Below are 14,838 nucleotides of genomic sequence, written 5' to 3'. Positions count from 1 at the left end.
TAGTTGGGAGGCAGCTGATACTGATCTTTGTTGAGCACCCAGAGTATTCCTGGTTGTACAGATGTGTGCTCCATTGAGATGAGGGAACACAACATGCACCAAAAACACAGAAATGTCTTCTCCAGCTGCACTTTTTCTACTAGGGCAGGCCAGATGCTTGTGATCCCAGCTGCGGAAACATTAGGCCTCAGTAGGTGATTTGTGGAAGGATCTGTGTAAAGGCACGAGGCAAAAGAGTACATGTTTGATGGTAAAAAAGCCGAGGAAAAAGGAATCTCCCAAACAATGTGATTCTTGAGATATATTTAATCCCCAAAATCATGTGGGAAATACAGAAACTAACAACCCGGGCAGAGAACCCCCAACCCATCCACGGGGAAAGAAGGAGCCGATGTAAACAAGCAAGACAGCAACGGCCCATGGCACACTCAGGATTTCCACACCGGTCCCTGCAGTGGTTACCAGCAAACAGGAAAACAACTCAATAGGTGGCGGTGAGGGGCAGTTTGTGACGCAGCAGGATCAGAGTGGGGGTCAGGGCTGTGCATGCCATCGACTCGTGACACTTTGCTGGAGAAGTAACAGGAGATAACAGAGAAAATAAACATGTTCCCTCCCCTCCCATTCACATCTCACTGTTCCAGTTGTGCAGGGATCTTACCACCTAGTGTCTCTTTTCAAACTCTTAGGTCTGAGTAACTCAGGCAAAGAAACCTCAAGCCAGTAACAGATTGAAAAGAAACCATACATTGGTAAGTTCCCTGCTCTGGTAGGAACTTTCATCCCACAAGTGATCAGGGCAGACGTGTGCCCAAGTGGGCAGGAGTTTTGTGATATGACCCTCAGGGTTGGTTATTTCCCAGCACGTCTGGGATCTCGTGTGTCTGCTGGTGAGGGCAGGGAGACACTCATGAAACCTGGTATCAAGGGCTGCATGAAACAACTGCCAACACCCGCTGAGCGCTCCTAGGAAGCAAGCTACAGCTTGTATCTCAGGCAAAATCCAAATGTCAATATCTCACTCCAGGGTTACAGCACAAGCCCAGTGCATGCTGGGATACAGAGAGGGGGTACTAGTTTCAGAAAGGTGACACACACGTTATTTGCACAGGTTGTAAGGGTCAGCTTCATCATGGTGCTACTCCAGGTTTATGCTGGTGTAAAAGCCTTGAGAACAAAGCCACAATACTGGGACACCAGGGTGACTGCGAAAGCCAATCGCCCTTCACTCACTGCACACCGAGTTAAGGCTTTGCGTAGGTCTGTGTCACATGTCTCAGCACCTCAGTGAGAGCCCCAGGTTGTACAGTTCCTACAATTCCCTTTTCTTTCTGCTTAGCGTATGGCAGAGAGGCATGTGTGCACAGCTGTGTGCATGGGGGTGCAAGGACCATGCTGGGGTCAGGACCACCTTCTACTGCATGAACGGGGCCAAGGGTAAAAACCAAACCACGCTTCTTTTCTCAAACGCCCAGTGTAAAGCAAACCCTCACCTCCAAAACCCCCTCCGCGCCAGGTTCACGGGACTCTCCCCTCACCCACCCCGTCTCTCAGACAATTCTCTGTGTCTTTCAAGGCCATGTAGTTTGTGCAACTGGCACAGAAGAGCCAGCCCGTGCCACATTCAGGTTGCATTGGCTCTGTGACACAGCACCACCGAGCAGTCACAGGCCTGGCGGTCAGGGCTGGGAACCTAGAGGCAGCCAGTCCCATGCAGCTCTGCTCGATCTCATAAAAGCTTTTCCTCCTGCCTCCTGATGAGCCGGGCGACGCAGTAAGGGATGAGGCCGGCAGCAGCCACGGGCACGGCCGCACTCTTGCAGAAGGACAGGACATAGAACAGCAACTCCACCTTGGTGGGAGGCTTGAAGGAGTCGAAGAGGTGCAGGACGAGGAGCGAGGCCGCGATGCAGCTCAGGCGGAAGGGCAGCTGCTGGCCCATCTTCCCTTTGCAGCTCTCCAGGTACATCTGGGAGTTGAGGGCCAGCCCCAGCCCAAACAGGATGCCCAGGTTCCTGAGGAGGCCGGCGAAGGGGGTGGTGTCAATGTGGACCCACTCCGGCCGGTCACACCACCTCTTGGCTTTCTCCAGGGTCCACAGCAGGTCAACGCCGAGAGCCTTCAATAGCAGGTAGAACCCCAGGGCGAAGCTGAACAGGACGAGGGTGGTGCCCAGGTACCGCCGGAGACTGGCGCTGTAGATGGAGGGGATGTGCCGGAAAGCTTCAGCAACTGCCATGCCTGATAAGGGAGACAGACATGTCAGCGATGCAGGAAGGAGTCAAGGTACCAAAGCCCAACCCTGTCCTTCACACAACAGACACTCGTCCCACTTTCCCTGCCTGGGCTGCCATTACCCGCTGACAGCAAGGCTCCGGCCTGTTTGCAACGTGCGGGGAGAAGCAGCGGTTAAAGGCCTTCCAAGGCACCTGGGAGACAATCGCTGGAGGAAGAATTCTGCTGACTCAGCAATGCCCAGGTTCCCGTCTCCCCCAGACCGGCTGCGGAGCCGCTGGGCACGATGGGGGCGATGACAGACGACAGGTCTGGCGTCGAGGCGGGAGCAGCAGAAGGCCATAAGGAAGGAGGCTCCTGTTCCCATGACAATGCCCCGAGCCATAACCATCCTGCCCTTCTTCTTCCCTTTGGCCTATTTCTGCAGGGCCGGACTCCGAGCCCCTCAACCCAAGTGGCGGCCCAGGGGTCACCACAGGGCTCCCAGTGGGGCCCATAGGCCGTGAGCTCTATGGGGCGGGGACTGGCTCTGCTGTTTGCACAGTGCAGCAGGGCTGCATCTCAGCTGGGGGGTACCACCGCAATGCACATCGATAATAATAACAGCACGAAGCAGAGGGAGATGGACCAAGGACTCCTGGCTGCCCCGTCTCTGTTAGGCTTTGGGGTCGTTAGCTGCTCGGCCAAATTCCAGCAAAAAGCCTGGCACAGGCCTGGGGCCGGGCACATTTTCAGCTGTTTATCTGAAGCCAGATAATTAGAAGCCAACACCCCGTCCCCCCAGCCGCAGCACTGGGCAAGGGAGAAGGGGGGTTCAGAGGGTCCCCTGCTCCCTTTCCCTGCATCAGCCCCCTCGTCCCTCTGCTGCGCTTGCCCAGTTCCAATCAGACTCTCCCCACCCGGCTCCTCTCTCTGTCGCTCCCTGCCCCTCTCCTGCCCAGCCTGGCAGTGAATGAACGCAGGCGGGGACAGGGCTGCCCAGCGACGCCAGAGAGCGCTGCCCTTCCATGGCAAAGAACCACGGGCAGGCACTCTGTGGGCTTTAACCCCGCGCCTGCTGAGCCAGACCGCAAGCCTGTTTTCCCACCTCTGACAACAGAAGCGCTTGGTTTCTTACAAGGGAATAACATGGAAACTTCCCAGAGCTGCATCCAGCCCACCCACCCTGTCCCCCCACCCCGCGGTGTGGGGAGCAAGCCAGGGAACCGCCCAGGCAGCAGCACCTCACCTGCAACGACGCCCGTGATGACTTGGTGCGGGAAGTGAGCTGCTAGGAAGATCCTGGACAGACTGACAGACACCTGAACCCCCCAGAAGGCCATCCACAGCGCCCCCCGCAGGCACCTGCAACGAGCAGCGAGAACACAGCAGTCAGTGGGCTGTGGGATTGGTGGGGGTAGGGTGACCAGATGTCCCGATTTTATAGGGACAGTCCCGATTTTGGGGTCTTTTTCTTATATAGGCTCCTATTACTCCCCACCCCCTGTCCTGATTTTTCACATTTGCTGTCTGGTCACCCTAGGTGGGGGAAACGTGATGAACCGTTTACTCAATAAGTAAGATTTGTGGGACATTTCAGGAGGACAGACACAGCAGCAGCGTGTGGGACGGAGACCACAGACCCCGGCTGCCAGCTCTGAACCAGGCCGTCCCAGTGCCTTGCTGCGGGGGGAAAACTCAATCCCAAACTGGGGTCTGAACCCACCAGCGGCGCTCCCCAGGCAGCTCCAGACTGCACATGCCATGTGCACATTGACACAGCCAGGGGCTGACAGGCACGAGCCCAACCGGGGAGCCGAGCTGGCCTAGCATCAGAGTACGGTCGGCTGCCACGGCCAAGCCAAGAGGAGCCGCACGCGTCTGGGATTAGCTGGAGCTCATTCTGCCCAGAGCTAATTACACCCCTGGGCCCTGCACCCAGCGCGAGGGCAGAGCGGGATCCTTACAGCTGCTGGAAGGGGGATCTCTGGCGCCGACGCAGGGTGCTAAGCAGAGCCGTCACCATCACGTAGTACACTCCAGCTGAGCCCATGGCATGGCCAGAGGGGCTGCCTGTGGAGGAGAATTGGGAGAAGCCTGCAGTGAGCTCAGTGAAGAGAAAACCCCTCCCACTTTGGCTTCTGGCTGCTGGAGAGTTTGAACGCACAGAAGGGAATCATCTCACGGTCTGTTCTAGCCCAGGCCACCTGCTACAGGCTTCCTGGGCTGATGTTTGATGGGGCCTTTCCCGAGGACTTTAACTATTTAGACATCGTTCCCTTTCACAGTCTCAGCCCCCTGATACCTTGGGTGTCGGCTGCTGCTCCTTTAACTGTCTTTTGTCCATTCCAGGACAGGCCAGAGAGCCAGAGCGCTTGACTGTATTATAAATCGGATCACAGGTAGGACAGACAGACAGCTGCCGGGAGCGAGAACCCCTGTTCCAGCCCACTCCTGGTGAAAGGTTAGGTGGGAACCAGACCACGTGGGGGGAAGGCAGCCAGAAGGGGGCTCTTCTCACAAAAAAACCCAGCTTGGTTTTGATCTGCATGTCACGCTGGCCCCCAAAATCCCAAGCTGGGGATTGGAATCCAGTCTGGCCTCTAAGGATGCAGGAATGGCCTGGAGGCTCAATGCAGAGAGAGGCGGCTGCAGCCCAGGACAGGCCAGAGTCCGCCCCGAAGCTGCCAGGTACAGCTTGAGAGAGGAGTTTTAAGCAAAGGAGGCTGCGGAGGTTGCTCGTGTGCAGACGACCCAGACTTCTCTGCCAGGAGGTTAGCTGGCATAGCGCTCGTCCGGCCCATTTCCCACCCGGGGGCCAGTGCAGCGTTGTTACTGGGCAGCTCCCGCCACCTCCCTTGGGAGCATGCTCTGCCCTCGGGGAGGTCTCACCCTTCGAACTGAGACTCAGACGCCTAGGTCAATGAGGCGCACCAGCTGCCCTGTCTCCCAGCACTGCCTGGAGCCTGTGCGGTGCGGGAACCGACTCAGGCCTCCAAATGGGCATGAATTCAGGGTCTGAGTTCTGAGCACCTTAGTCCCAGGAGAAATCAGTGGTCACGCAGTAGGATGACTCCTGGGGGTAAAGTGCTACTCAGGACATGCAGGTGTCCTCAGACGGACCTTTGATTCTACGTTCTTTGGGGCAGAAACCTGCCTCCTCTTGTGGGGGCAGAGCACCTAGCCCCGTTGGGGTGTTACACTCATTAAAAACCAAAGACTAACGGTTGCTGTGAGTGCGGTGACTGGTGTCTAGGTTGCGCACTTGTCAGGCTTCTCCTGCGTGCCGCAAGTGCACTGTGGAGGGGGGTGGCTCACCTGGGCCGGTCTCACAGGTGAGGGGGAACTGCTGGATCACAGGGGTGGAGGCGTTGCCGTAGTAGCCGGTCTCACGGACCCACCAGTAGGGTCTCTGCCCAAAGAGAATCCTGTAGTGAAATGCAATGGGTCACATGGTCAAATCAGGCATCATCCACCCCCCCCTTGGCCAGCACAACCGGTTCATTCATAGAGGACACCAGGTGGTGCCAAAGTCAGGCCTGGGCTCATTAGCCAGGGAAGAGCGTAAGACCAAGCAGATGTTTTCAGGTTAATCAGAAAGTGTCTGTTCCCAGGGGAAGTGAACTCTGCTCACGGTTCTTGCTCTTTTCCTGGCACCACCCTTTGCCTTCTGACCATTATCTCACTGTGGTCAACAAGAAATGCTCTAGAAGTCCCGAGACCTCTAACCAGCCTTTTATCCTCCCTGAACAGCGTGTTTATTTTAGTCAGCAATCTCTGACGCTGGGTCAAGGCCAGGCAGGGGTTTCTTTAAGCAAGACGATGGCATTTTGGGGGACAAATATAGCACATCTTGGCTATACTGGAGGACACGAGGCCAGATGGGCAGTGTCTGGTGTAAGCCCCCTGAGATGAGTGCTAGTTGCCCAGAAATACACTATTGGGCTGCTGTATGATGGCATGTACTGCCCACCCACGCCCTGCACAGCCTGGCCCTTGCCATGACCATGACAGGAAAGGAACAGGAGCTTGAACCAGGTGTTTTTAACAGGTTTAAAGTGAATTTCCTGCCGGTAAAAGGTGCTCGATTGACAGCCCTGATCGCTGACAGGCTGCTATTTGCTGATAGTGCAAGTCTCCCCCACAGTCCCCTGCAACTGTGCCTCCGCCCTGACCTGGAGAGACCTGCGTTAGGGGCTGAGAGGTGAGAACAGTCGCCAGGGCCTACTGAGGCCTACTTAACATTTAGGTTGACATAGCTACGTCGCTCAGGGGAGTGAAAAATCCACAGCCCCGGGTGACATAGTGACACCAACTTAAGCTCCTGTGTAGACACAACTAGGTCAAAGGAAGGCTGCGCCCATTGTCTTAGCTGCCACTGCTTGGGGAGATGGCGTTTCTACAGCAACAGAAACACCCCTTCCGTCAGTGCAGCCCGTGTCTACACTATGGGGTCATGCAGGCATCGCTAAGGCCCCTGCTATGGCCTCAAGCCTCGGCCTCTTTACAGTGCCAATGGTCGTGGTGTCTTTCAAGAGCTGGGGTTAACTGATACCACAAGACAAACGTTGCAGAATCACCGCACCCCGCAGCCCGACCCCCAGCAAACCTGCCCTGCCTGAGGAAGAGTCAACAGTGTGCCCTTGTTGCCAAGAAGGCTAACGGCATTTTGGGCTGTATAAGTAGGAGCATTGCCAGCAGATCGAGGGATGTGATCATTCCCCTCTATTCGGCATTGGTGAGGCCTCATCTGGAGTACTGTGTCCAGTTTGGGGCCCCACACTACAAGAAGGATGTGGAAAAACTGGAAAGAGTCCAGCGGAGAGCAACAAAAATGATTAGGGGTCTGGAGCACATGACTTATGAGGAGAGGCTGAGGGAACTGGGATTGTTTAGTCTGCAGAAGAGAAGAGAGAGGGGGGATTTGATAGCAGCTTTCAACTACCTGAAAGGGGGTTCCAAAGAGGATGGATCTAGACTGTTCTCAGTGGTACCAGATGACAGAACAAGGAGTAATGGTCTCAAGTTGCAGTGGGGGAGGTTTAGGTTGGATATTAGGAAAAACTTTTTCACTCACGGAGGGTGGTGAAGCACTGGAATGGGTTCCCTAGGGAGGTGGTGGAATCTCCTTCCTTAGAGGTTTTTAAGGTCAGGCTTGACAAAGCCCTGGCTGGGATGATTTAGTTGGGAATTGGTCCTGCTTTGAGCAGGGGGTTGGACTAGATGACCTCCTGAGGTCCCTTCCAACCCTGATATTATTCTATGATTCTGAGAGTCTGTGGAGCACGTGAGCTTGCCTCTCTCACCGACAGAAGCTGGACCAATAAAAGTTATTACCTCCCGCACCTTGTCTCGCTAACTGCCAGTGCCTCTATCACTCATTTAATAAATTACAGTAATATTGATGTGCCCAGAGCTACAATAAATCAAACATGGTATGGAGAGGAAATCAGGCAACAGCACCCTGCTGGCCCATCTGGGCAGTTTCTCTTTCTAGTATTAAATTACATCAGTTTAACTCAAGCGCTCAAGAAAATGCATTTTTACACGGCTTAATTTTAAAAATACACAGACAGCCCCTTTAATGCACTTCATTTGTAACACAGGAGCCGTTTAGTATACGATAGTAACGTATCTCATGTGAACTTGTGCATGAGGGTGAGTGTGTATGAGTGCACATGTGTGTATTAACGTGAGTGTGCCCCTCCCTGGCTCTCTTATAGACACATAACCCTGGGCCTTGCCTTGGCAGTGAGGCCCACACACTCACCACTTAAAGACCAGGTTGAGCCAGTCCCCGATCACAGCCACCCAGATCAGCTTGACGCCCACGGCCTCGCAGAGGTGGAACCAGATGGGGAAGAGGATGAAGAAGGTGTTTCTGAGGTCAGCAGCGAAGGAGATGAAGAGGAACCAGTCCTGGGAGCCCTGGTAATGCTCCTGCAGGTAGCAAGTCATTTGAACTCCAGAGCTGTGTACAAAATCCATTCCTGTCCCCATGGCCGTAGCTCAGGCTACGGGGAGATTGCTGGGGCTTTGGGAGGGAATGCGACGCCTCACTTTTTGGGCTGGCTGGTTATATACTGCTTGGGACGCAGATTACATTTGCTTTTCAAAGATGTCCCCCCAATCAAGACATGTTAGCACCAAAGCTCCTCAGCAAACATTACTTCACAGGAGTTTGACACAATTACCTTCTCCAGGCGTCTGTCTCAGCAATTCACAGTGATCTGCGCAAATCAATCATTAACCCATTAGCACTGGTGGGAAAAACGAGACTTTCTTTTTTGCAGCTTTTGCTGTTTTTCCAGCCGCTGAAAGGCTCCCAGGAAGGGGACTGAGGGTCAGGAAAGGGATCTTAACTGTGTTTACTCCAGTACTAAATTGGGCGGTGTGCTATGACGTGGACCCATCTCTCCTGTGGGACGCAAAGTCCCCTGAGTCTGTGCGGAATGGGTCGCTCTGAAAGACGATGACTATGCTCTTCGTTTTCTCAGAAAAATGATTATAGGCTTTATTAATTATTTGTATTATCAGAGCACCCAGGAACCCTATTTGTGCACCTGGCTCCATTATGCTAGGCTCTGTACGAACACAGACCACAGAGACGGTCCCTGCCCCAGGAGGTTACAATTTATACCTTTTATTGTAGAATACGAGTCAGCTGCTTTGCCGAGAAGCAGCAGGGACAAGTCAGTATTTATCGTCAGTTGTTAGACCCCTCACAGAAACCCAGCCAGTTACTCAAAATGACTATGGCGACCTGTGCAGGAGGTGGGGTGGGTGGGAAGGGGCAGATACCTCACGCCCTCTGGCACGTTGCAGTATTCAGAATATTCCTACATCATGGTTTTGTACTTTGTCACATGGTATCAGGAATTTCATTGTTTGGTAAAATGAGGAGCTGTTATCTTTGGGTTGAGCCAGGAGAAGTGGGCTCGGACTGTGCAGGCTTCCTTAGGATTAGTGACGGTGTTATTATTTTAAAATGGACTTATGTGACCAATGGCCACAGTACCCGATAAATGTTGGAGCCATTCCCTGCGCTGGAGAGTTTACAATTGAAGATAAACAAGGCAAACAAAGGCAAGCCCCAGAACAATAGTTTCTGAAAGGCAGGTTACAGGAATTTCTGGTGGGCAGAAGGCAGGAGGCATTCTGGGAAGAGGTGGATTTTAAAGGAAGATTTGAAGGACAGGAGGATAAGAAAAGGGAGTGTGTCTGTGTTCCATACTTCACCCACATATAGCTCTGTCTGTCCACTGTCAGTGTGTCCAGCCCTGTAGCCCCTTGCTAGGCCAGTCCTTGGCTGCCAATTCTGCTCTGCCAGTGCACCGCAAACCTGACATGGACCCCCTCCCACTATTGCAGCCTTAATCCTCTCCTAAGCAGAGACTGGCCACCATGCCAGACTAGCAGGTGATGTTATGATGTGGACATGTGTCCACCAGGGCTTAGAGTGAGACTCATTTAACTCACTCGCTTTTCTGGGACCTGAAACAGGATTTAAACCCAGGTCTCCAAAACTGCTTTGACTGTACCACTGAACCCATTCTCTTCTGGCTACACCGCTGGCCCCGTGCGTGCACACACCCAGGGGCGGCTCTATGGTTTTTGCCGCCCCAAGCACGGCAGTCAGGCGGCTTTCGGCAGCATGCCTGCGGGAGGTCCGCCAGTGCCACGCCTTCGGTGTCCCCGCCACCGAATTGCCACCGAATCCGCGGGACTGGCAGACCTCCCGCAGGCATGCCGCCGAAGGCAGCCTGACTGCCGCCCTCACAGCAACCGGCAGGCCGCCCCCTGCGGCTTGCCGCCCCAGGCACACGCTTGCTGCGCTGGTGCCTGGAGCCGCCCCTGCACACACCCCACACACCCTTGTGCTTCCTGAACCCCCACCAAAAGGAGTGATGGGACAGTTTTATGAGGCTTGAATCAAGAAAAGAGACAAAGAACCTTTTATGGCACGACAGCATGTGTGGAGGTGGAGTGCGGGGCAGGTGGAGGTTGGGCGTGCGCAGTGGAGCGTATGGGGGGTGAGAAGGATCGCTGCACAGCGGAGGCACTAGAAAGGGTGACTGTGACGAGAGCGGGCACGATCTGTGAGTCCGTGACAGCGACCAAGAAGGTAGACAGTGTGAGGTTCTTAAATAGTACAAGGGGGTGAACTCTGTTCAAACAACAGCTACAGAATCATTCTTCGGCCATCCCCATATCAGCTCCAGGCGGAGAGCAAACCCCATAGGGCTTCCCATTGAGCTTCCTGCATACATCCTGTAGGACCATGTGTTTCCGTGTGCGCTATCTCCCTTCCTCTGCTCCAGGAAGTCAGCTCAAAGCACAGCACAAAGCAATCACGCACGTCCTCTGCAAGTGCAGCTACCAACAGGGCTGACATTGGCATATGAATGATGTTGATTGTTCCACGCTGGCATTTATGTGTGTCAGCGCTGAGCGCTCCCTGAGCCCACGGGGGCTTTCCAGACCCTAAAGAGTCAGGAAACCTCCAGCCATCACAAACAGTGAAGCCACATGCGAGCCAGGTTTGCTAAACCCATACTAATTGCTGTGAGGAAAACGTGTGTCTGAGCCAATCTTGGTGTGACTTTAACCCTAACCCTGACACTTCACAAATAACAGTGAAACTTCAAAGCAAGTGGGCAGAGCACAAGGCGCAAACGCATCTCCCCCGTGTTGGTCCTTGATTTCAACACTGGGCTCATTCACGAGATGCCAGTGACCAGAGAGGGGACAGCAGCTGTGTCTCTCCCTCCCGCGCAGGGGACTGGGCTGCCCCGAGGAGCCCTCCCATACCATCACTGGACTCACTGTATGTCTCTTCCACTTGATTATTAATAATAATAAAATGCAGCCACAAGCCAATCATGTCCAGGACTCCAGGGGCAGCATATCTGCCAAGTGAGCCTCCAGCTGATTGAGCGGCTAGGGCAGACGTGGGCAAACTACGGCCCACGGGCCACATCTGGCCCACGGGACCGTCCTGCCCGGCCCCTAAGCTCCCGTCTGGGGAGCCTAGTCCCCGGCCCCTCCCCCGCTGTCCCCCCTTCCTCACAGCCACGCTGCCATGTGGGCCGCACTCTGGCCCACTGCTCCCACTGGGCTCCTGCTGCTGGTAAGGGGGTGGGGAGCGGGGGGGGGGGTTGGGGAGGGGAGCAGGAGGTCCTGGGTGGCAGTCAGGGAAGAGGGGGCGGTTGGATGGGGCGGAGGTTCTGGGGGGGCAGTCAGGGGATGGGGAACAGGGAGGGTTGGGAATGGGAGTCCCGGGGGACTGGGTGGTGTGGATAGGGGTTGGGGCAGTCAGGGGACAGGGAGCAGAGGGGTTGGATAGGGGGCAGGGGTCCTGGGAGGGGGCGGTCAGGGGACAAGGAGCAGGGGGGGTTGGATGGGTTGGGGGCTCTGAGGGGGGCAGTCAGGGGGCGGGAAGTGGGAGGGGGTGGATAGGGGTTGGCGGCCAGGCTGTCTGGGAGGCACAGCCTTCCCTACCTGGCCCTCCATACAGTTGTGCAACCCCAATGTGGCCCTCGGGCCAAAAAGTTTGTGTCACGGAGTATTGGGGGACTCAGGGCCCTGCACCCCCGGCTTCCTGCGATTCACCATGACTCTCAGCCAGCCAGTAAAGCAGAAGGTTTATTTGGATGACAGGAATACAGTCCAAGACAGGTCTTGCAGGCACAGACAACAGGGCCCCCCCTCAGTTAGGTCCAGCTTGGGGTCCCAGGGCATCCCAGCCCCCCTCAGTTTGGGGGGTCAGAGCCATCTCTCCAGCCCGTTTCCAGCACTCTGCCTTCAGCGACCCCTCCCACCGCCTTTGTTCAGTTTCCCGGGCCAAGGTGTCACCTGGCCTCCAACCCCTTCCTGGGTTCTCATGTTACACGCTCAGGTATTCGCCTTCGGGCAGACTCCCATCCCCCAATGCAGACTATCCCAGCCACACTCCCCTGTCAGCATTCACAGACCACAGTAAGAACAGGCCCAGTTCGTCACAGTTTGCCCACCCCTGAGCTAGGAGTTGCACTGAGTTGTTCTTTATGGTAGAGCAGCTGCCTATGGGGAGCTGAACTCTGGAACTCTTTCCCCTGCAAGGAGGGAGGAGAGAACCTCTCCCACTGTCCGGGGGTTGGATGGAGGGTTTCCTGCAATGCAGTATAGTGGGAGGACTCCAAGGCTGTCTCAGAATGGGATGCAGAGCCCAGGACGATCTGTCCCATGGAGAGCGTTCTTCAGCTCACCTCTTTAGCCCCATGGCCCTACGGTTACTGAATCTGCCCGGCCTTAAAGGAATATTTAACTTTTCTTAGCCCTTTTCCTTGTTCCAAGTGGGACATTTGCACTGGAGCAAACGTACAAGAGAAGGGCATTCACACCCCAAGGTCCCAAGCCTGCCTATCACCGGCACACCTGTGCAACCCCGCTGCACTTTGGAATTGTTTAATACACTTGTCATTACTGGGCCTGTGTTTTGCACATGGCCTAAGGCACCGTGGTGCTGTGTCTTTTATTCTGACCCTAAAACTGCCATTCCCCCCCCACACACACCCCATTAGCTATATCCAAAATAACCGTGTCGCATGTGAACCAGCATTATGGCGAAGCCCGTGAAATTGCCAATACTTCTAAATCCTTCTGTAGAGCTGGGCCAGCCCCTCCCAGGTCCTCACAGGCTGAGATCTGAGCAGTCAGGAGGGGACCCTGGCACTGAGCAGATCAATGCCCCAAGGATGGCTCCATTTTCCACACTGGGCTTCTCTAGTGAGTTTGCTTTGCAGCCGCTCTGCTCTGGGGACAAGCTCTGGCAGCTGAATGCCTCGCCAAGCCTTCGGCGTGAACTGTTAACTGACCCAGGCAGCCCAGAAAGGGCAGTCGAGCTCCGGCTCCAGGGGCTCTGTCCGCCCTTCTGCCGGGCAATACTCAAGCCAAGCGGGAACCTGCATTTGTTAAGCTTTCACCAGCCACCAGTGGCTGGGGGATTCCTAGATTCCAAGGCCGGAAGGGACCATTGTGATCATCTAGTCTGGCCACGTGTGTAACCCGGCCACAGAATTTCTCCCAAATAATTCCTTTTGAACTAGAGCAGATCTTGCACACACACACAAAAATCCAATCTTGATTTAAAAATGGCCAGTGCTGGAGAATCCACCACGACCCTCGGTAAATTGTTGCAATGGTTAATTACTCTTGCGTGCAAAAACACACGCCTTCTTTCCGGTCTGAATTTCAACTTCAAGCCACAGGATCGAGTTAGACCTTTGTCTGCCAGACTGAAGGGCCCATTGTCAAATATTCATTTCTCACCTAGGTACCGACAGACTCTGATCACGTCACCTCCAACCTTCTCGTTGTCAGGCTGACGAGATTGAGCTCCTGGAATCTCTCGCTCGAAGGCCAGTTTTCTGATCCTTTCATCATTCTCGGGGCTCTTCGCTGACCTGGCTCCGGTTTATCACCCAAGATGCACAGGAGCTAACTCGGGGGTTGCCAGGCCGCGCTGCTGCTGCTTCACCCTCGCTGCAGGTTACACGGGCCTGGGGTAGCCTGTTGCCAGCTGCCCTCATGTAACGCCTGTCTGCACCCAAGGGTTGGCAAATCCCTGACTGCCCAAGGCCCACAGGGCAGGATGGGCTCTTGTCCCCATTGCACTGCTGGGAACAGCCCGAGGTACAGAACAGCTGAGTGACTGGCCAAGCTCACAGAGGGAGTCTGTGGCAGGGCGGGGAAATGAACCCAAGCCCTAGGCCGGTGCCCTGACTCCTGGGCCACCCCTCCTCTCACAGCTGCCAGGCCTTATTGGCCCAGGATCTCCAACCTTCCCGGGTGCCAGCGCTGCAGCCCTGCGAGGCTGACGGGCCGGCATGGAGGGCAAGAGTCTCTGCCTGGTCCATGGGTCTGGGGGGCCGGGCACCGGCTCCTGGGAATTTTACCTCAGGATTTTTAATTCAAACCCGCTGACGTCTCCATGGCAACCCGCCCCTCCGATTCCATGGGGTGGTTTGTGACTGCACGGGGAACAGGGGGCTGAGTGTGGGGAGAACTCTCCCACCGGCCGGAGGCTGGGCCGGCCCTGCAGCTCCCTTGCCGCGGGTGCCTCTGCAGGAATGGGGCTGAGAGCGGAGGGGGGGAACCTGCCCCCACCTAGGGTGTGCCCAAGATACAAAGCCCCTGCTCTGGCACCCAATGCACCCCCCCCGTAGCCAGAGTGTACACGGGGCAGGGTTCACGCCTGGAGTCCCACACACACAGCGCTGACCTGGCACTTTACCCCTGAGTCGACGGAGTTTCCTGGAAGCAGCGGCCGGCTGCCAGGACAGATTACTGCTGACAAGAAGCGTTTTCTTGGCAAGTGGCAGGAGCTGGGGCTCAGGCTGTGGGCTGGGCCAGGGGCAGAGACAGCGTCGCTTGGTGCTGGCTATGTTGCTGTACATTGGGAAACAAAATCAGAGGCTAATGGTCGTCAGACTGATTACAAATAAACAGCCAGATCCTGGGTGGTGTAAACGGGCGTAGCGCCACTGCCCGAGCAGAGCCACACCGCCGTGCGCTGTCCCTGGCCCTGCCGTTTGGTGAGGGATCGGCCTGGCTACGTTACCGTAACAGGTTATTTGTTAATCA

The 14,838-nt window shown here is 55.4% G+C and overlaps 1 protein-coding gene across 1 annotated transcript; it reads right to left on the bottom strand.

The window, feature by feature from the left end:
* Positions 1-294: 294 nt before the first annotated feature.
* On the bottom strand, positions 295-8,214 carry LOC117869134 (glucose-6-phosphatase-like). Its single transcript, XM_034755656.1, has 5 exons — positions 7,985-8,214; positions 5,533-5,642; positions 4,182-4,287; positions 3,464-3,579; positions 295-2,241 (listed from the first exon to the last, which is right to left on the bottom strand). The coding sequence occupies exons 1-5, from the start codon at positions 8,212-8,214 to the stop codon at positions 1,730-1,732; spliced, it is 1,074 nt and encodes a 357-aa protein (XP_034611547.1). The 3' UTR covers positions 295-1,729.
* Positions 8,215-14,838: the final 6,624 nt, after the last annotated feature.

Source organism: Trachemys scripta, chromosome 23 (assembly GCF_013100865.1).
Source record: "Trachemys scripta elegans isolate TJP31775 chromosome 23, CAS_Tse_1.0, whole genome shotgun sequence".
Classification (NCBI taxonomy): Eukaryota; Metazoa; Chordata; order Testudines; family Emydidae; genus Trachemys; species Trachemys scripta.
Note: the sequence above shows the minus strand (reverse complement) of the source record. Positions and strands in the feature narration are given on the sequence as shown.